This window comes from Pollachius pollachius (genome assembly GCF_949987615.1).
Source record: "Pollachius pollachius genome assembly, chromosome: 2".
Classification (NCBI taxonomy): Eukaryota; Metazoa; Chordata; class Actinopteri; order Gadiformes; family Gadidae; genus Pollachius; species Pollachius pollachius.
Window position 1 is genome coordinate 42,122,604 of NC_136935.1, and position 20,720 is coordinate 42,143,323.

General features: G+C 47.6%; 1 protein-coding gene across 1 annotated transcript; it reads right to left on the reverse strand.

Moving 5' to 3' along the window:
• Positions 1–65: 65 nt before the first annotated feature.
• On the reverse strand, positions 66–20,541 carry gtf3c1 (general transcription factor IIIC subunit 1). Its single transcript, XM_079758750.1, has 40 exons — positions 20,108–20,541; positions 19,314–19,523; positions 18,719–18,892; positions 18,281–18,424; positions 17,893–17,989; positions 17,192–17,315; positions 16,710–16,883; positions 16,426–16,541; positions 16,213–16,265; positions 15,792–16,111; positions 15,548–15,607; positions 15,331–15,464; positions 15,112–15,221; positions 14,765–14,918; positions 14,223–14,326; positions 13,729–13,859; positions 13,140–13,541; positions 12,762–12,907; positions 12,194–12,291; positions 11,983–12,079; positions 11,480–11,663; positions 11,181–11,280; positions 10,872–11,004; positions 10,452–10,539; positions 10,123–10,184; positions 9,758–9,866; positions 9,311–9,453; positions 7,483–7,625; positions 7,300–7,384; positions 6,921–7,033; positions 6,661–6,720; positions 6,449–6,542; positions 5,740–5,912; positions 4,488–5,435; positions 3,944–4,077; positions 3,264–3,368; positions 2,175–2,473; positions 1,321–1,778; positions 973–1,156; positions 66–608 (listed from the first exon to the last, which is right to left on the reverse strand). The coding sequence occupies exons 1-40, from the start codon at positions 20,326–20,328 to the stop codon at positions 396–398; spliced, it is 6,897 nt and encodes a 2,298-aa protein (XP_079614876.1). The 5' UTR covers positions 20,329–20,541; the 3' UTR covers positions 66–395.
• Positions 20,542–20,720: the final 179 nt, after the last annotated feature.

Sequence of the window (20,720 nt, forward strand, 5' to 3'; positions counted from 1 at the left end):
TCAACACTAAAACAAAAGTTAAGATGTATATACTTCTCTTAATTTGACAAATACGTTGAAAAAAATCATTTATTTGTATTTACAATCCCGAAACATTTATTTACAGAATCAACACAGAAAAATAACTTAAAATAAAAAACAATCAAAAGCAAAACAAACCACAAATCTAAAGAATTCCAAATATAGAAAGCTAGTGGTGTAAACCTTTTTGACTGATGGCATCCGCGCAAGATCCCGAAAAATGTAATCACCATTGCAGTCACTGGAGGCAATCCGTCCTTAACCCAGTAACACGAGCAGCTTAGCGACCGGTCTCCACACATATAAAAAAATACTGATAAAACCACCGATGAACACGGGTGACCAGGAACCCTTCCAGGACCATCACATGGAGGTCAGACGTACTGGTTCCAATGGGGTTCGTTGGGCAGGACCTGAGCGAGCCGCAGAATGCAGCTGATGGTGGGCTCGTAGAACCACGTGTCCGTGGCCCCGGGGCCCGAGCCTGCTGCCGCTGGTTCTGTGGGCGGGACGGCGTGGCGGGAGAACAGCGTGGCCTTACGACTCACCACAGACTTCCTCCGCACGCAGCCCATGTCTATTAGCGCCTGGAGACAAGAGAAACACATAGCCTGTTGTAACGTCCACATGTCAACACAGCCTGCTGTAAAACACATCCTGTTATGAAAAGGATTACAAATGTCAACATAGCCTGTTATAAAAAGGACTGCTACAAATGTCAACACTGCCTGTTATGAACAGGACTACAAATGTCAACAGACCGTTTTGAAAAGGACAACAAATTTCAACACCGGCTGTTGTAAAAAGGACTACAAATGTCAATATAGCCTGTAAAAAAGGATTACAAATGTTTAAGGTAACATGTTAATATCCTCATTGCCATTCTCTGCATGTACAGACTACACAGTCTTCCTCCCTTAAGACCGTTGGTGCTGTGCGTGTGCAACGTACCTGGATGAGATCGAGCACGGCCATTGGCTGCAGCGTGTTCTGGTAGTGCTCCACCAGGCAGTGCTGGGTGATGCCGGGCCGGGCCATGACGTGGTACAGGAGGCCCTCGAGCATGCCCTTACAGGCCAGCCGGTTGATGCTGCCGTCCACCATCCTCCAAGGCCGGCTGATGTAGCTCATCTCCCTGGAGCCACACATACATTCAGCGCAAAACATCGAGGACCCGTTTCAAATTCGACACGTATTATACAACTGAAAACACAGCAGCAACAAGTTGGTGTTTATATTTGCAAAAGGGTTTTCTTGTGTAAATGTGGTGCCGTGCGATCCTGTTCAGATCAGACTTACTCGTCTCCGCCACCAGATGACGCTGTGGAGGGAGGCGGGGATAAATCCTCCTCATTATCCCTTCCCTCACACTCCTTCTCGAGCCCGTTCTCCCGGACTTCTCCCTCCTCCCCGCCCTTCCTCGTCTTCCCGTCCTCCACAGGTGGCCCCACCTCCTCCTCCTCCTCCTTCTCCTCACCCAGACTCCCTCGCCCCTTCTTTCTGGGCGGCTCGGCGTCCGACTCCTCGTCCTCCTCTATCCTCATCACCACCGTGGCGGAGACCTCCGGGGCCCTCTTGCGCATGAAGGGGATGCTGTGCCTGGTCTGCCAGCGGGGCCTCAGGCGGCCCTTGGTGTAGCCCTGCGAGAGCCCCGGCCTCAGCCGCACCGTCAGCAGCCAGGGCCGGGCGTGCTCCGCCAGCACCCAGCGCACGCCCAGAGCCCCCACCCGGACCACCTGGCACTCCTCCTCCAGCACCTGCACACGCCCCCGCCAGGAAGGGGTTAAGTGGGATAACCCAGAGCACACAAGCCAGACCCACTGAAGGGGAATTTAAAAGTACAAGAGCTACTAATGATGTTGACCAATATCTTAGTTGTTTGTATCATGAATCTGAGCCAAATAGGAAAAGGCAGTTATTCTTCATTTCATCAAAATAAAATGTGCACATAAATGTAAATGTATTGAAACGAATCGTCCAATCAGGAACTCGTGATTGTGTCATGGCTATCAATTAACGGCAGAAACGAGTCTGAACTTAATTGTAAACTAATTGCAATTAACCTTTAACAGAGGAAAATGTCATGGTATCACAACGACACACACACACACACACACACACACACACACACACACACACACACACACACACACCTGCAAGTACTGCTGCAGGCCGCGGGTGCGTCCCTCCAGGGGCTTCTCCAGGTGGGCGAGGTCCCGGTAGAGCTCCTCCTCCCCCAGGCCGCCCTCCCCGGCCCGGTCCAGGCTGGCCCGCAGCGCCCCGCAGGCCTCGGCGTCCTGCTGGGAGAAGCCCCAGTAGGCCTCCAGGGGGGCGGCCCAGCCCCGCCCCGACGCCGCCAAGGAGGAGGAGCGGGAGGGCAGGCGGAGGCTGCGGGAGAGGACGGCCGGGACCAGGGACGGCCCACAGCAGGTCAGGTCCAGGGGAGGGGAGTCTGGGGGGGGGGAGGAAGAGGAGGAGGAGGAGGAAGGAGAGAGGAGGAGGAAGAGGAGGAGGAGGAGGAGGAGGAGGAGGGAGGGAGGAAGGAGAGAGGGGGGGGAGGAGGAGGAGGAGGAGGAGGGGGGAAGGAGAGAGGAGGAGCAGGAGGGGGGAGGAGGAGGAGGAGGACGGGGAGGGAGGAGGGAGGAAGGAGAAAGGAGGAGCAGGAGGGGGGGGAGGAGGAGGAGGGAGGAAGGAGAGAGGAGGAGCAGGAGGGGGGGAGAGGGGGGGGGGAGGACAGGGAGGGAGGAGGAGGAGGAGGGAAGAGGAGGAGGAGGAGGAGGGAGGAGGAGGGAGGGGCAGGAGGAGGAGGAGGAGCAGGAGGAGGAGGAGGAGCGAGGAGGGAGAGGGAGGAGGGAGGAGGGAGGGGCAGGAGGAGGAGGGGGAGGAGGGAGGAGCAGGAGGAGGAGGGGGAGATTCAAATTAGATTATGAAGAGGAAGGCGGATAAAGTGAAGGAGATGACAGGAAATGATGAAGAAGAAGTTGAATAGCTTGAACGACGACGAAGATGAGGACAGATGGGAGAAGGCGGAGGATGAAGAGGGGGACGAACGCAGAGCCGAAGATGAATAAGGGAAAGAGATGAAGACAGAAAGGGGGATGAAGTGAAAGAGGGAGACCAATATAGAAGGACACAAAGTAGGTGAAGGGCATGAGAGTGAGAGCGATGAAGAAGCACAGATGTGTTTCTGTGAATACGATAGCGTGGAGAAGGACGATGAGGAAGGTGTGATCTGAACTCACCCTGCGCACTGAAGATCTGATGGGCGGGCGTGTCGCGGAGCTTGAACCTCAAGGTGCAGGGGTCCACCACGATGTTGTCACAGGTGCTGAGGTTACGTAGTTGGACTGGAAACGGGAAACAAGTCAAATTGAAACTGCGAGCGGTCTTGATTTGGTATTCACAGCCCACACCCGCAGCAGACCCCAGCGGCCGCCCCCTTCCTGAGATGACCCCCTAAGCCCCCGCGTGGACGGAGTGGTACCCCACCTTACGGAGACAAGCTCCGCAGAATGTATGTGGCACGTATATGGTGGACAAATGTTGACAATGGAATGTGATTACTGAATGATGGACAAAACAAGTCTGCCTCCACTGGTCGCTCTGTTGAAGGTGGGCCTTTTCAATGTTGTACAAAAGGAGTGTGTGCCATATGCAAGTGCTCTATTGAATAAGACAGGATAAACTGCAGCTATCAAATAAAAACATGCTTCCATTTGTTTTCCGGCGATATGTATTTGTACGTAATGTACTCTGGACTGCAGTAGTCTGCCAGGATTGAGGTAGTACTGCGTCGTGATTAACAGTACGATGCCAGTAGAGAGGTTGTACCACATAGGGAGTACTAGCACTATGCCAGGAGAGAGGTTGTACCACATAGGGAGTACTAGCACTATGCCAGGAGAGAGTCAGTACCAGTTACCTATGCCAGGATAGCAGTATCCCTTCATCATGAGGTAGCTTGTGTGCGAGACTGTAGCTTTCCCTGGCAGCCTCTTCTTCCCTTCACCGTCGTCAGCATCATCCTCTTCATCCTCTTCCTCTAGCGCCGTCAATCTGAAAGACCCGGTCCCGGTCGGTCGGTTACAGTGATTCAACGAGTAGAATGGGCCAATTATATGTACAGAGATGTGATGGGGAAATGGTTGGCGCAAAGCACATATTTCCGATATTTGTAGGTGTTTATTATTTACTCTACGGCCCATATTTATCGGTTTCACCAGTTTGCCATTTGTCATGTCATCTACAACCTGAGTTTGTGGGTTTTACCAGTTTGGTCCCACGATCGATGATGGACCAATTTAAATGGTTGGTCCAACAATTTTCTTTTCCCACGTTGCACGAACTACCTCAGGGGTGCGTTGGTTAAACCAGTACGACCACAGATCTCTATGGTCTCTGCGGTGATGGCTTAAAGCCGGTTCCCCAGACGATCCGTTCCACACGGGCCGGTCCCGAAGCCTCACCTCTTGACCACGTCCGTCTTCGCCACGGTGTTGTCCACCAGCACCACCTCCTTGGGGATGGACACGTGCACCGACAGCAGGCCCAGGGACATCAGGGTGAGGGCCGCCGCGCACATCCCCCCCGGGGAGTCCAGGGAAAGGTGCATCATGTCCGACAGATCCTGGGGGAGCTCCGAAGACGGGCCGGGGCCGTCCACCACGGGCCCCGCCGTGGGCCCCGCCCCGGGCTGCTCTTCCTGGGCCGAGGGCGACTCGGCAGACCTGGGGGGTGGAACTATGGCTCCGGCGTTAACCACGAAGGAGTCCTGCGATGTACTGCGCTGGGTCTGTGGGTTTGCGTCCGCGTCTGGGACTTTTCCCTCCCCGTTGTCCTCTCCCATCTCCACAGGTTCCTCCCCTTGTTTGCTCTGATTGGTCTCTCCTGGTTCAGCAGGGCTGACCGTATCTGGGCCGTCCGTCTGGATCAATGCCTCGCTTACAGGCTCCCCGACGGGTACCTTAAGTTCACCGGTGCCCCCGTCGGTTCCCTTGAGGTCCCCGGTGTCCCCGTCAGTTCCCTTGAGGTCCCCAGTGTCCCCACTGTCCCCATCGGTTCCCTTGAGGTCCCCAGTGTCCCCGTCGGTTCCCTTGAGGTCCCCAGTGTCCCCGTCGGTTCCCTTTAGGTCCCCAGTGTCCCCGTCGGCTCCCTTGTGGGCCCCAGTGTCCCCGTCGGTTCCCTTGAGGCCGCCACTCTCCCCCTCCCCTTGGTCCTCCGTCCCGGCGTTCTCCGCCGGACTCCCCTCCTTGGTCACGGGGCCGCTCGGAGCCGGAGGGACGTCCAGGCGGCTCTCGGCCTCGTTGTAGAAGCTTGTGGTCTTGTGGGCGTCGCCCGTGCCGCTGTCGCGCAGCGCTCGCAGGAAGCGGAAGGCGTCGGTGCAGAGGGAGGTGGGGAAGCGCCAGGTGAAGCACCTGCCCCGGGGTGAGGTGGTTCAAATGAATTAGAGGCACCAACATTCAAGTTAATACAAACACAAATGATTATCATTACATAGTTGCAAACATTAGATACATAATGTGTCCGCAAAAAAATAAATAAATAAATAAGCGTGTCGTTCACTAATCAGTCCTATTGAAATCGCATAGATGTCATTGCTAATGGTTTGCAACCAACAAGCCAACACTATCTACCAGAGTATTGAGCAGTGTAAAACACCAAACACAGATATTAATGGATGGGCCGGCCCCCTTGCCACCGCTGAGCGGCCCCACTCACTTGTAGTAGGTCTGGGAGAGCTGGTAGGACATGGGCAGGATGGGCAGCGCGCGGTTCTTCTTGGGCCCGTAGGCCTTGTGGACGCGCCGGCGGTTCACCAGCCCCCGCTTCCTGCACTGGATGAACACCTGGCACAGCACCTCCTGGTTGAACAGGCTGTACAGGTGGAAGGTCTGGGGAGCCGGAAGACGTGGGACACTGGATGTGAGCTTTTATACAAGGCAAGGCCACTTTATTATAGCCCTTTTCAAACAAGAGGCACACTCAAAGTGCTTCACATTGAAACATCGTCATGAAATAAAATGAAATAATAAAATAAAATAGATAAGTAAAAGAAAACAAAGGCAAATTTATTAGTTGGTCTATTTGTTGGTTATATACCCTGCACCACAAAGGGTACAATTAGAATTAAACAGAATTAAATACCATTAAAATAGGGTAGAGGGAAAGTCAACTTTCTGAACAGAATAAGATAAATGTCATTTAATTAATCAACTTTTTTTTTATACCAAAAAAGAAATTCAGCCAGCAGTAGAAGCCCCATTAAAGTACCAGTATCAAAACAGAAATTGACAAAGAATGTAGACAATATTTAAAAACTAAAACGCATGAATATCCGGGAACAATTGATCCTCATACACGACATGAGTCGTAGTAATGCATGTTATTAAGGTTTGTCAAAGCAGACAAATGAATAGGTTCACCAGACCTGAAAGGAGCGCGAGGACTTCATCTGGGAGTTGGACATGACCAGGGTGCTCTGGATAAGGTTGTGCAGTACTATGGCGTGGATGTCCTCCGTACTGCGGCCACAATGAAACGACACACCGGCTTGTTTCAATTGAGCGGTACACAGTTGAGCACAACGTAGTCATTCACGACCGTCAAAAGCTCCCCAGAAGTAAAACACCCACCACTTACCAGGAAAGATCATCTTTGAAGGTCCTCTGTTGTTCATGGTCGATCGTGAAGACCTTGTACCTGTCACACACACACACACACACACACACACACACACACACACACACACACACACACACACACACACACACACACACAGGTTGATGAAGTGTATGAGGGAGACCAATATAAGAAGGATAGGAAGTAAATGAAGGGGATGAGAATTCTGACGAGGATGGTAAAAACCGAGGTGTATTCTAAAAGGCAGTAGCACTCCGTACCGAGAGAAGAGCAGTGACTTGGTTTCGGGGAGAGTGACATCACAGGAAACGGTGGAGGGGCTGAACTTGTGCCTCAGTAGCCGCGTGTACTCACTGAACGCTTGTGCACAATCCTAAAACAACACAGAGATGCATCACGATGGAGGTGATATACATAACAATGCAGAGATAGCATCACTATACAGATACTCTGCATAATAACGCAGGGATAGTATCCCTATTCAGAGATAGTATCACTATATAAGGATGATAAAAATTAAAAAATAATACAGAGTAGTGTAGTATTCAAATATTTCCAATTAATTGTTTTGCTTCACATTGCATTGTTATCAAAACGACATAACATTAATAAAAAAAGAAAAAAAAGGTATTAACAGACCTCCAGCTTGTTTGGATCGGCTGGTTTCTTCAGCTCCAACTCGTCCATCACAGCCTTGTCCTGGTAGACCTCAGCCAGGCAGATCCTGCAATGCCGAGCAGAGTCCACATCAGTGCGTGTGAGTGTATGGATGTGCGCACATGAGCGTGTGCTTGTGTGTGCACGTGTGGTGCGGCACCAGACCTGTGGTTGAGCAGGGTCTGGGGGTTCTTGAGGATGTATCTGGTGCGGCGGCCCACCGCCAGAGAGGTCTTGTCCATGGAGTTCTCAAGCTCGGCTTGCAGCATGTCCCGCACCACGCAGTGAGGGATGAACGGACGCGCCAGCTGCAACACAGCCGCCGTGGACTCGTTAACACACCGGCTGGGGCCACCTCATTGTTTTGATTCGTATCACAATTAGTCTTATTATATTGATTGTCATTATCAATCACTCTCCGGTCTTAAATGAGAAAAAAAAATAAAAATAATAAAAAATAAAAAAGGGTCTGAAAAGGCCTGAGGGGACAACCTTGAGTTGAACCAGCAGGGATGAGCTTTTTCTTATGCTCAACCCCATTGCCCTGGAGTCAGGTGCAAAAATGACACACAATTGAAGTATCTAGTCTCACTTGCTTATCAAAGGACCCCTGAAAGACTTTGACTGACGTCTATGAACTTCATTTTCCTGTCTGGACTTCTTTCAGCAAATGTTGTGTGTTCCGTTGGTTTTTCCTTCTATTTCACCCTGGCCAAGGTATGGTTATCTACCTGGTTAAAAAAAAGTTGACTAACTACAACAAAACGGAATCCACTGCATTGGATCAAAAGCAGTGTATGCTGAATATTTAAAGTAGAACAGGTGAGGGAGTGAGTGAAAGAGTGAAGGGGTGAGTGAGTGAGTGAAGGAGTGGAGGGGTGAGGGAGTGAGTGAAGGGGTGAGGGAGTGAGTGAAGGAGTGGATGGGTGAGGGAGTGAGTGAAGGAGTGGATGGGTGAGGGAGTGAGTGAAGGAGTGAAGGGGTGAGTGAGTGAGTGAGCGAAGGAGTGAGTGAGTGAGTGAGTGAGTAAAGCGGTGAGTGAGTAAAGGGGTGAGTGAGTGAAGGAGTGAAGGAGTGAGTGAGTGAGTAATGGAGTGAAGGGGTGAGAGAGTGAGTAAAGGAGTGAGTGAGGGAGTGAAGGAGTGAAGAAGTGAAGAGGTGAGGGAGTGAGTGAAGGAGTGGAGGGACGAGGGAGTGAGTGAAGGAGTGAAGGGGTGAGTGAGTGAGTGAGCGAAGGAGTGAGTGAGTGAGTGAGTGAAGGAGTGAAGGATTGAGTGAGTGAGTGAAGGGGTGAGTGAGTGAGTGAGTGAGTGAAGGGGTGAGTGAGTGAGTGAAGGAGTGAGTGAGTGAGTGAGTGAGTGAGTGAGTAAAGCGGTGAGTGAGTAAAGGGGTGAGTGAGTGAAGGAGTGAAGGAGTGAGTGAGTGAGTAATGGAGTGAAGGGGTGAGAGAGTGAGTAAAGGAGTGAGTGAGGGAGTGAAGGAGTGAAGAAGTGAAGAGGTGAGGGAGTGAGTGAAGGAGTGGAGGGACGAGGGAGTGAGTGAAGGAGTGAAGGAGTGAGGGAGTGAGTGAAGGAGTGAAGGGGTGAGTGAGTGAGTGAAGGAGTGGAGGGGTGAGTGAGTGAAGAAGTGAAGGGGTGAGTGAGTGAGTGAAGGAGTGAAGGGGTGAGTGAGTGAAGGAGTGGAGGGGTGAGGGAGTGAGTGAAGGAGTGAGTGAAGGAGTGAAGGAGTGGAGAGGTGAGTGAGTGAGTGAAGGAGTGGAGGGGTGAGTGAGTGAGTGAAGGAGTGGAGGGGTGAGTGAGTGAAGAAGTAAAGGGGTGAGTGAGTGAGTGAAGGAGTGAAGGGGTGAGGGAGTGAGTGAAGGAGTGAAAGAGTGGAGGGGTGAGTGAGTGAGTGAAGGGGTGAGTGAGTGAAGGAGTGAAGGGGTGAGGGAGTGAGTGAAGGAGTGAAGGGGTGAGTGAGTGAAGGAGTGAAGGGGTGAGTGAGCGCGTCTTGCCTTGTCGTTGAGCAGCTTGGACGCTACGCCACACAGCATCAGCATGGAGTCCTCTTGCAGGGACCAGAAGACCCTCTGTCGGGTCATCATCTTCAGGGCCCGGTGGTCCGCCTCGTCGTGGGCCGGAACCCGCGTCTTGGCCTCTGGCAAACACACAGGACAGGGAGAGGGTCGGAGTCACCTCACGGCCACTGGCTGTCCGGCTCGTCATGCAGGGAAATTACAGTGTTAACTTCTCAGGCCAGCGCTAGACAAAGGTAAGGGATTTACATCCTTTGTCAATTTTTTGCTCATGCAGGTGTGTTTCATATGTGCCAAGACATGATGAAATTATGAATACAATTAATATTAATAATTTGAGTCTCTAATGAATATCAGGTATTGGCAATTCAAGTGGATGGCTGAGTTTCACTTCATCCGTCCTCAGTCTTTGAATAGCATTGCTACCTATTCTCTTCCTCCGAGGCACCTTGACCACCTCCTTCCTGGTCCTCTTCCTCTTCTGTCTCTTCCCGCCAATCACCTGCTGCTTCCTGCTGGCTGGTTCCACCCCCACCTGGTCACATGACACAACAGGCCATAGAGAATTAGAATCTCTACGGTCACCCGCGCACAAGAGGTTACATCTAAAACGACTGGCCGCATTTGATACTACTTTGAATAAAGCATTGCCAATTGCAATACCAGGCTAGGGATTTGAATATTACAGGATGTATATGTGAAAAAAATAAACATAATACTAATCGATTTGAATATTTTCTTTACAAAGATTTGTTTTGATTTCGTTTCATGAGGAAAACAACGTGGACTACCTCTGCGAACTCCATCACCTTGGCACGCTTGCTGGTGATGCCGCGAGGTGCTGTGGATTCTCCTGTGAGGATAGGCATCGGCATTTCAGTCATTCAGCATGCAGTCATTCAGAAGATGCTTTAGTCCAAAGAGACAATTAAAGCCTAATATCTTTATTGCAATAGCTACAAAGTAAATGCAGTACAGAGTAGCGATAGGAATCGGGACACAAGAAGATATTTTGGACATTTGAAGGTATCATACATCATAAAATTAACTTCGACTTATACGTGGATCATCCTACTACATTTTGAACACTGATTTTGGATCTTAAGGGGAGGCCACTCACCGGCTTTGAGGGCCAGCCTGAGAGCGTTCTTACTCAGCAGGCTTTTCAGCCTCATCTTGCTGTTGATCAACTCTCCGTCGCTCAAATTCTGGATAAACCATACACGCAGAGACACAGACACACTTTTAAGCTTGTGTTTCTATGTAATAATGTTTATTTATAATGTGTATAATCCTAAGCTACAATGAGTAAAGAAATTAATTCACAACACAAACCACGCATATTGATAAACCTGATACATCAAAATGTATAAATAATGACTTCAAAAAATCAGAAAGCATTTCTTTGTTAAATACATATGTTTTGAAAAGAGTTCAACAATATTGGTAATGAAAATGTAAATTTAGATCGAAGCAATGTCACAAATATCAATATGTACGGGAAAAACAAATGCGTACAACTCATGCTCGGAGCGCTCACCTTTTTACAAGCTAGGAGGTAGTTGGTCCACAGCCAGTTACGCTTCAGATGAGCAAAGAATTCAGAGTCCAGGCCGCCCGCGCCTTTACCGTCCCCTGGAATCGACCCGTCATCCATCTCATCACGCCTGCCCCTGTATTTAAACAGAACAAGCGAAATATAAGGAAATCAAATCAAAGCTAAAAGGAAAAATTCAACAAAGGATTTTACCAATCAAACAGGCGTTTGTATTTGTTCCTCTTAGGAAGAATTTGTATTCTATTGATTTTTTCGGGGATTGTAATCGTTTTTCTGAAGGCGAACACCTACTTGAGGAGATAGGCCAGTTTGAGGAACCGGGAGCGATCCGGGAGCACTAAAGAGGGCATAGTGATCTCCTTCTCCGCTCCCCGCTTACCCCTCACCAGCCCTGATAAAAACACGCACACACATTCGTGAAAACTCAGTAAAACTGCTCAAAAGCCATCGATAGCATTTAACCGGGCAGGACAGTGCAATGGCTAGGGTCTTCCCACAAAGTCAACAATATTCTCACCCACTCACTCACACACACACACACACACACGCACACATCTGTAATAACATGATTAAAACAACATGCGTGGTACCCAGGGGTGTGTTGAGGCAGACGCAGAGAAGGTCGAACCAGTAGTTCTCCACGTCGGCGGCGTTGGTGAATTGGTACTGGCGTCTCTCGAAGGGCTTGTCTGGGTTCTCGGTCACCTGCCAATAGTGGGGCTCTGCGCTGGTCGTGTCCACGATGGTGGCGTGCTGCCTGATGAAGATGAACACCTGGAGGGGGTCAGAAGGACATGTGGTTGAAGCAGGCGGATAAGAGGACACGATGTGTTCTGCCATTGTTGGATTTCAAGCGATGGATTGTCAAATTCAAACACGTAAAAATACTGGGACTACCTGTATATTTTTCTTAAAATACACAAATATTGTTGTTATGATTTTGTCTCACACACACACACACACACACACACACAGTGTTGAGAAGAGTCTGAGGACACTGTACGTTGTGTGCACAATCTATTACCTGTTTCCATCCGATATGAAGTCATCAGAGACTGAAGCAGCAGCAGTAGCGTCATAAAGCACTTCCTACCTGGTCCTTATCCTGGAACTTCTCCATTGGACCAAACTGCAACAGGCCCATGTAGACCAACTTCTGCAAATTCTCGTAGAATGCGAAAATATACTTCCTAAAAGCAAAGATAAAATTGTATAAATAACATTAATAAGTGTGTTGTTATGCATGACACGGCATGGGTATCCATTTTTAATATACGTGTAAAATGTATCCATATTAAATTGACCGTTTGTAAAGCAGCTGCCTCTTGATCTGTGCGGGAAGGACTCTGACGAGGTAGTGCTGCTTCACAGGGTCGTTTAGGTACTCATCCAGTCCCTCGATCTGTGTGCCGGAATCAGAACACATAACGACCATTAGCTCCCACCCATACACCAAACAGACACACGATAGGAAAATAGCCTCATGTCTTCTGTTGAGGACACAGTTGGACTGTTGGGTCCTGATATGGCCTCAGACGACCAACATAAAACAGTCGCTAAAGAACTGGCACGGTGGCTCTGTGGGTAACACTACTGCCTCGCAAGAACAGGACTTGTCACCTCAAACGCTCAAAATGTGTTCTTGAGAACGCTGCTGATATAGATTGAGAATGCTGCTAAAGATTCAGAAGGCTCATATAGACACACAATTCTAATATAGTTGGAGAATGACAGTATACATTCAGAAAGCCAATATATATCCAAAACCCTAATATAGAAACAGAATGCTACTTTAGATTCAGAATGCTACAATAGATTCAGAATGGCAACACAGATGCAGAAGGTAAAAACTCTGCGTGAGTTTGACAGTACCTTGAAGTTTATCTGTGTGACCTGGACGAAGATGGAGAGAGGCATGCATAGCACCACGTCGCTCACCAGCGTCCAGCCGTAGCCAAACTCCTTGTGGACGCGGAGCGGAGGCAGGTACCTCTTCCAAGACAGCTCGTCCGCAAAGACTGCAGGACGGTGGCGCCAACAGAGACTTTATTTTAGAAACAGCCTAAACACTCCAACAGGCATTTCACACCGGCGTCGAAAGTCAGACACAATGTGATTCTCGGTTGTATGTGACACCGGTGTGTTGTGAACAAATCAATGCGATGTCCTGCCTCCTACACACTCCTCCCATGCAGCAAGCCTCGCCTGAAGAGGCTCAGGACGATGTACCGGACGGCACATCTCACTCACCCTTTGCATGGCTTTCCGAAGATCTTGGTTTCAGCATCTGCACTGATTCCTCATCTCCCGGGAGCGCCGTCTCTCCAGACTTTTGCGGCGTTGGCGCTACTGCTGTCGCTGCGTTTTCGGCACCGTTTGCGTTTTCACAGTCGGAAGGATTCAAACTTTCACAGTTTTGTCCGTTCTCTGGTGCGGGCGCTGAAATGACCTTACTGAAGGAGGAGTGGGAGGAGGAAGAGGAGGCGGAGGAGGAGGTCGTATTGTCGTCTGCCGGTTGTGATGGCTTAGGGGAATCCGTCCCTCTGAATCCCTTCTGGTACGGGCCGTACACCACGTACCAGAGGAAGGTGTGGACAAGACGCAGGCGGTGCATCTTGGGCTGGAAACCCAACGTCCTGCTCAGTCCTCGGACTAGGGAGAGAGAGAGACGCACACACAGTATAAATGCCGTGACCCACCTGTGGTGATACTGTTCCATAGCTATTCTAAAACACAATAGCTTGGGAACAGAATCACAAATGAATACATAGATAACATGAAAGACAAGATATTGGTTTAAATATATTTAAAGAAAATTAATAATAAAAAAGGTCAGAACCTGTTGTTGGTAAAAATGCATCCTGTGCTTCTGGGCTTGTCTTTTTGTCCTCCTTGTTTTTCTTTGATTTAGGGGTGTGGGCACTGGTGCTGCTCAACTCCATCCCCTGTTTGGCCAGCTCCTGCTGCACACTGAGGGATGAGGAGGATGGACACCACACAAGAGATGGTAGAGAGGGCAAGAAAGACAGAGGGAGAGAAATAACAGAGACAGAGGACAACAAAGACAATGAGAGAGACCACAGAATAGAGACAGAGGGGCAGAGAGTGACAGAGAGACAGACAGAGTGTGAGATATTTAAAAAGAGGGTAAAGCTTGGCTGCTATAGATCAATCGATCAATCAATCAATCAAAAGTAGGAAGGCAATTGCTTTGCATATGGTTTCACTTTTTGTTTTCTCTTTAAGCCGCACAGTAGTAGCAGGTTGTGTTTACCGATCTGAACCAGACAAGGCAGACCCCTGCTATTGGCAATACATGCAGGCTGTACTGACCGTGCAACAGCGTAGGAGCCGGAAATTCTGAACCGGACCTGCTCTATAGCGCTCTTCACAATGTTGTCGTTGGGTTGTACCGACGGATGAACTACAAATTCCACCTGTGAGCAGGAATAGTACAGGTAGGGAGAGGCCAGGAGTTAGAGAAATGTAGTTTCAAAAGGGTTACTAACCATTCTTTTTTTACTCAGATATCATTACTTCAAAAAGGAGGCTTTGAGATTGGCTCAAACAAAGACATTTGAAAACTATTCCAGCAGATAAGGAGTACAAGAACTAACAAATATTATAATGATAAGGGATTTTAACCAGTGGTTGTCAAACTATTTCTTTGTTTTACTATAATCAACCAAAGTTTTCACATGTAGATTCAAAGGCATAATCAGAATCAATAATTGTATTGAAGGTGGTATAATTGTACAACATTTAATATTTTAGAAACATTCCTAGTACAATCCTTCAAAGCATCCCCTCCACACTATCGCCATTTCAGAAACAAAACTAACAACCATGTAGAAAAGACCCTGGTGCATGCATACCTTCTTACTGACTCCATCCTGGATGACTGTGGTTCTGAACATCTTCAACCGGCCCTCCTTGGAGAGTAGGCGTATGAGACGGAGGATGGACTTCTTGCAGCACTTGGTGCTGGAGCCGTCCAGCTTCTCGTTGTCGTTGATCATCTTCTGGAGCCTGCATTAAGAGCCTGTATGTTTACCTCTATCACTCACTTTCCCTGACGGATATATATGGTTTAGATAAGACCTTATTTAATCACAGATGGGAAATGAGTGTGTCACAGCAGAAAATACAGGTCAAAAAATGATAAGAAAATAACGGGAAAAAACCTGCAAAGATTTATGAATATAATCTTAAGAAAACTGACGCATAGAGTCCCTCGATAATCTTGACACTGCGCACCACCTCCAAGATCATGTTCTTCCTCTTCAGCAGACGACAGGTCTCATGACTTCGCTCCAGTCGGATCCCTTGCTTCTGCACCAACCCAGTGACACACAGGTATTATTGCAAATCAGAGCAGGCGACTTTTACATCAGGTTTCCAGAACCTCCTCATTGGTGGAAAATAGGGCAGTCCGACAAACCTTCCGCCTGGGCATGTCCTCCACCACCTTGATGCTCTTCTGGGCGTCATCGCTGGCTGAGTCCAGAGCCTCCCTCTCATCCAGGCCTTCCATGTGCCTCAAGACAGAGTCCCCCTCCTCCTCCAGGGAACTCTCTGATAGGAGAAACGTTCTTTGTTATCCGATGTCCTCTCTCACAACACAACACAGATGTCCTGTCTTCAGGGCTGACTCTTACCTGCGGCACAGGAAGTTTCCAGCGCAGAGGGCTCGGACACGGAAGTCTCTGGAGTTTCACCTGAACGATCACACAGCATAACGATACAAGTTTTGAGTACTGCTATGCCATGATACAGCTTTTAACAGCAATCTGCTGGTATGTTGGCTTTCAGGCGTTCACCTTGGAGAAGCTCGTCTCAATGAGCTTCAATTGTACACAAACAATATGGCCCTCATTTCCCGGGTTCAGGTTCTTTGCTCACGTTTGATCGGAGTGATTAAAGCTGCCAGGGCCTGCTGCTCCGGGACCGGCTTCTTCTTGCCTCTCCCTCCCACACTCCGCTTCTTGCCTTTGGCTACAAAATCAGGGTCCTCTCTCTGGATGTCCTTGGCCTTGGCTTTAGGGGTTCCCTTGGTGGTTTTGGGCCTGGGGGTGGAGGAAGCTTTGCTGGTGGGAAGAGCTTTGGGGGTGGGGGGGGTTGTGCCGGCGTTCTCCTCGGGCAAGGGCTCAGAGTTACACAGCAGCTGGTTGCGTTCTCGCTCCTTTACAAACTGCTGCATGTGGTCACTGGCACTGACGGACCTGCATGGTTGGAACCGGACCAAGGGTATTGATGTGATGTTTTGATGTGAGAGGACAGAAAATATATTTTAAGTAAAATAAGCTTCTAAGGCGATACCCACATGTGGCCAATAAACTTTGTGGTCCTCTGTCGACCGACGTCCACCATGAAGCCCTGTGAAGCCAAACGGAACAGCACTACATTTGTGAACAGGTATAACAAATGAAGGTACATGGCAGGTATACAAGCGCTTTTTGAAACTTTAATCTCCTATCCCAACTGAACAACCTGCATGCTAACCCTCACTATGCATTCCAAAAGGCCCAAAGCTCACCTTAATCATGCCGTCCCTCTCCAACCTCCGGCATAACATCCGAGCCTCCAGCTTACCAACGTTCATCACCACCTGCAAACTACTCTGCGAGATGCCTTTGGTGCCAGACGACACAACTACAAACCAAAACACAAGAAGGAGAGGGGAACCGTTAGAACCATGAAACATAGGAGTAAACTTGTTTGGAAATGGTTTTGAAATTGACTACAATAAAATGAAACTCTCCTCACATCCTAACTTCTTTTCCCGATCTAAGGTTTAGTGGGAGGAGCAATCGTACGCACCGATGTGATAGGCCTGTAAAACCAGATCTCGCTCCATGATAATATCCTGTTGAGGAAGGCCTTTTCTGCTCACTCCCACTCCATCTTCATTTTCCTCGTCATCTTCCTCGACCATTAACTCCTTCTTCTGGTAGGGCTTTAGCAGTTTAAGACAGCGCACCGTTATTTTCGTTCCTGGAAAACAGAAGCCACACATTAAAACCATTTATCCAACATTAGCTTGGACTCAGAAGAACCTCATTCGTTGGCAGCAGAAAACTCAATCTAAGTTCAAGTAAGCTTTCTCAAGTTACTCAACATAGTCGTTTCATCTCAATTGACATGATCTTAACGGTAACAGCATCAGTCCGATAAGCCAAGAAAAAGCACTTGATTTAATGAAATTCTGGATATGGTGGTCATAAAGATTTGAGTCCCATACTGAAAGACATCATCAAATCACCATACAACAGCAGTCTCTAGTCAATGGATAAAAGGTGGACCTTTCTTGGTGTTGCAGGGCCCAGCACTGGGGTTCAGGTCTTCCAGGGGCAGGGTGATGAGCTGGACCAGCTTGTAAGACAGCATGTAGTTGTACACATGCTTGAATGTCCTCTCGTGCACGTTCTACAAAGAGAAACTTAATGAGATCTTCTTTTTTTTTTTCCACAGGAGGTACAGGACAGTATTAAAAATGACAAAGAGATATAACATATTTTATGAAGATATATATATTTACGTTAAGATTCAAGGGTAGGTATCCAGGAGCAAAGGATACTACTCCTTGTCATACAAATATTTACCTAAAGCTAGGGAAGGCAATTCATTTTAGATGCATTTTTTGTAATATTTGTTGAAATTCTCTTTACCCAAGCTTTGCAAGCGCACAAGCTTTTCAAAAGATGGACAAAATAAAGTTAAAAACAATGTGGCTCTAAATAAAATATTCAAAATTTCTTTCAAAATCTAGCTGATAACGCTAAATAACCTACTCAAGCTTGAATAGTTAACGTGCAATAAGTTAAGTTAAATAAGTTAAGAAGGCGGAGATGCCGTTCTTGTGAGAGCAACCTCTCTACTCATTGCAAGGCAGAATTCAAACAAACCTCAAGAAGATGATATCATTGGAGTGAAAGACAAAGAGAAAGGAGAGGGGAGAGAGGAGAGAGGGAATCGTAACTGGGAGTGAAAAAAAGGAACTCACAAGAAGTTCTCGGAGGGTGATGATAGAGGCGATCTGGCCAGGAGCATCCTGCAGAGTGTTGGACAGGTGTTCCATCAGGATGTCATACTTACTCCTCCTACACAGTTGGGGGGGGGGGGGGGGGGGGGGGGATTGTCAGACATGTTCCACATTTACATTAACACCAAGGTTGTGTTATTTTAATGAATCAATTTTAAATACATGTCCACTCTAGCAGGAAAAAACACAAAGCTCTTCAAGAAAGTTAATTTAGAACACTGGAATTAGTATCAGGCAGGAGAACATTGTGTAATTTAACAAGAAGATGTGTTGCATGATTAACATTGGACAATTGTATTACATTGGTTCACATCTAATCTATCGAACCTAACGTTTTGCAGTTAAACACCTGAGGATGTGGAAGCGTTTGATCAGCAGGAGTATGGAGTGCTGCTGTTGACCGGTGGGCAGGCGTATGACGTGGGACTGCATGGTGATGAGGCCATGTCGGTCCAGACACCTTCTCAGGTAGTGCAACTTCCCAGGCTCTGTCCTGTTCCATCAAAACACCACTTGTTAAATCAAACAGACCCAAAAGGTTATCACCCAAAAGGCATTTTGGCACTAGGTTTAGGAAGTTTCTCGCCATGAGCAAATGAGGGCAAAGCAGCAGTAATGGCAGTGAAATGAATGAATTCAAGGCCTCCTCAGCAGGGTCATACATTTAAGAAACTTAAAAAAATAACAACATTAAGAAATGCCATTATATTAAAGGATAGGGCAATATGCTGTAGAAATGTGAAGGAGGAAACGTTGAATGAACTCAATGAAAGTGTGAAAGTCAGACCTGAAGGAGGAGTGCAGGTCCCTCTGCAGCTCTCCCTGCCAGCGGGCCCGGCCCAGCCGCTCCAATATGCAGTACGATTGGTCGGTTATTCTCAAGTCAGGGTCGCTGTCTTCACCAATAAGGACGCGGAACCTCATCTTCTGGGACGCCACCACGACAAGGTTTCGGCCATATCTGAATGATGGTAAGCAGAGGTAAGAAGTCATAAAAGGGAAGGAATTGCTGCAAAACACAGGAAAAAAACCAGACCTGTTAAATGGGGCCGGTGTATATTGTATTGGGAACTAGACTACTGTGTTTCTTTACCTAGGAGGCCACCTTGACCACTGCTGCTAATAACCAGTGAGGCAGCCTTTTGTTGAAAAAAATACTATAATGATAGTTTATTATCCATTTGTTTAACACATTTATCGTCTACTTAACTTATAGGCACCACTGCCAAGTCTATTGGCAGTGGGTGTTGGTCGAAACACAAATACTTTTCTAATAGAATAAGGATATCCCGTTACCGAAGTGATAACAAAAGCCATATCAGATACTGACCCCATCCCTTCACTCTATCATCCAATACCCTCTCACCAATTCATTGACCAACCTCTTGACAGCCTCCTCTAAGCAGACCAACTGTTTGAGTTCTTCAGTTCTGACATTTTTTGTCACGTTTTTCCGCTGCTTAAAGAAGAGGCAGGAGCCTTGTATTCCATCCTTGTCGTCTAATACCACATTGACTGGGTAGACGTCGTTTTTTGCATTGGAAAAACTTGTGGTCGTCTGAATGCCTGTATCAGGGTTTATGTCTGCAAACCTGCAACATAAATGGTACATGTCTGGTTTTCACAGGGTTGAGTGTTTTACGATTCCCTTGTCAACACATATACACAATATAAATACAAAATTCCAAAGTATAGTGCAAGTAGATGCACGTGGAGTGCCCCATCAAGAAAATAATATTCACAAAATATTAGTGTTGTAAATTGATTGCACACTTCACAGACTAATAGACAGAAAGAGGCTTATTTTGTGAAACCAAAAGGCATGACGTTACAAAGAGGATGACCCGAGCTGTCCGTAGAGGTCCAATATCGGTGAGTGATCACCATTAAACACAATCAGATAAGAGTTATATGTTCATAATAAGGCCACTCAATGGATGGAATTTAGGGTGGAGTGCCATAGGTCTTTCTTGAATACTAAGGGACAAGGAAGGACCATAACAGCAACCGAGATTCGCCTATCCAAATTACACTTCAAGATGTACATCGGATGATATAACGCTAATCTACTAGATTAGAAGAAAACTGGATTGCCATTTAAATTAAAATGAGCCCTATAATCATATAGACATAGTGCATAACAACCGGAGTCATTAAAAACAAAATGTTAAGTCACCTGTCCAGCAGCTCAACATCCACTCTCTCCTTTGGAAGTTCATAGAAGTCCAGGTCGACATTGTTGATCAAGGACCTCCAAATGAACTCCTTTGTGTACGAGTCGAGTTTCAGGGGAAAACTTGGAGTTCTGGAACCAAGACGGATCCACAAAGAGGGAATAGTTATCCCGTCAAGTCCTTCTAGTGCGACCTCATCATGCACTATACTCAGTGCATCCATGGCATGGCAATGCTAAATAAATAGCTTCGTTAGCTGTTTAGCTTGAAACTAGAGCAATAAACTGTCGAAAACAACTACAGAAAGGTCTTCTGAAAGCCGGACATTATTATCAGCAATAATTGTTTTTTCGAGTTCTATTTGGCATCGGAAATACGTTGAATTCATATGTTAATCGAAATAAAACTTCGATATTAGACGTGTACAAGTGCAAAAATGCAGAGTTCCTGTTTTTACGTCATATTTCAACTTCGACCTTACGTTGTACGTCATGCACGAAAGCCAAACTCCCGGTTGCATCCGCGCACGATGGATGCAATGTATATGAGCAGCGCACTGAAATATTTTTCTCATCCATTTAAAGTCGTTACATCATAGTCTGACTTCATATGCTT

Bases quoted from the DNA above. Each gene is read 5' to 3' on its own strand.
- gtf3c1 (XM_079758750.1), bottom strand. From the start codon at position 20,328: ATGGATGCACTGAGTATAGTGCATGATGAGGTCGCACTAGAAGGACTT. The intron at 5,436-5,739 runs GTGAGTGGGGCC...ACCCCGGGGCAG, and splicing joins CTCTCCCAGACCTACTACAA to GTGCTTCACCTGGCGCTTCC. The intron at 1,779-2,174 runs GTGTGTGTGTGT...GGGCGTGTGCAG, and splicing joins GCCTGCAGCAGTACTTGCAG to GTGCTGGAGGAGGAGTGCCA.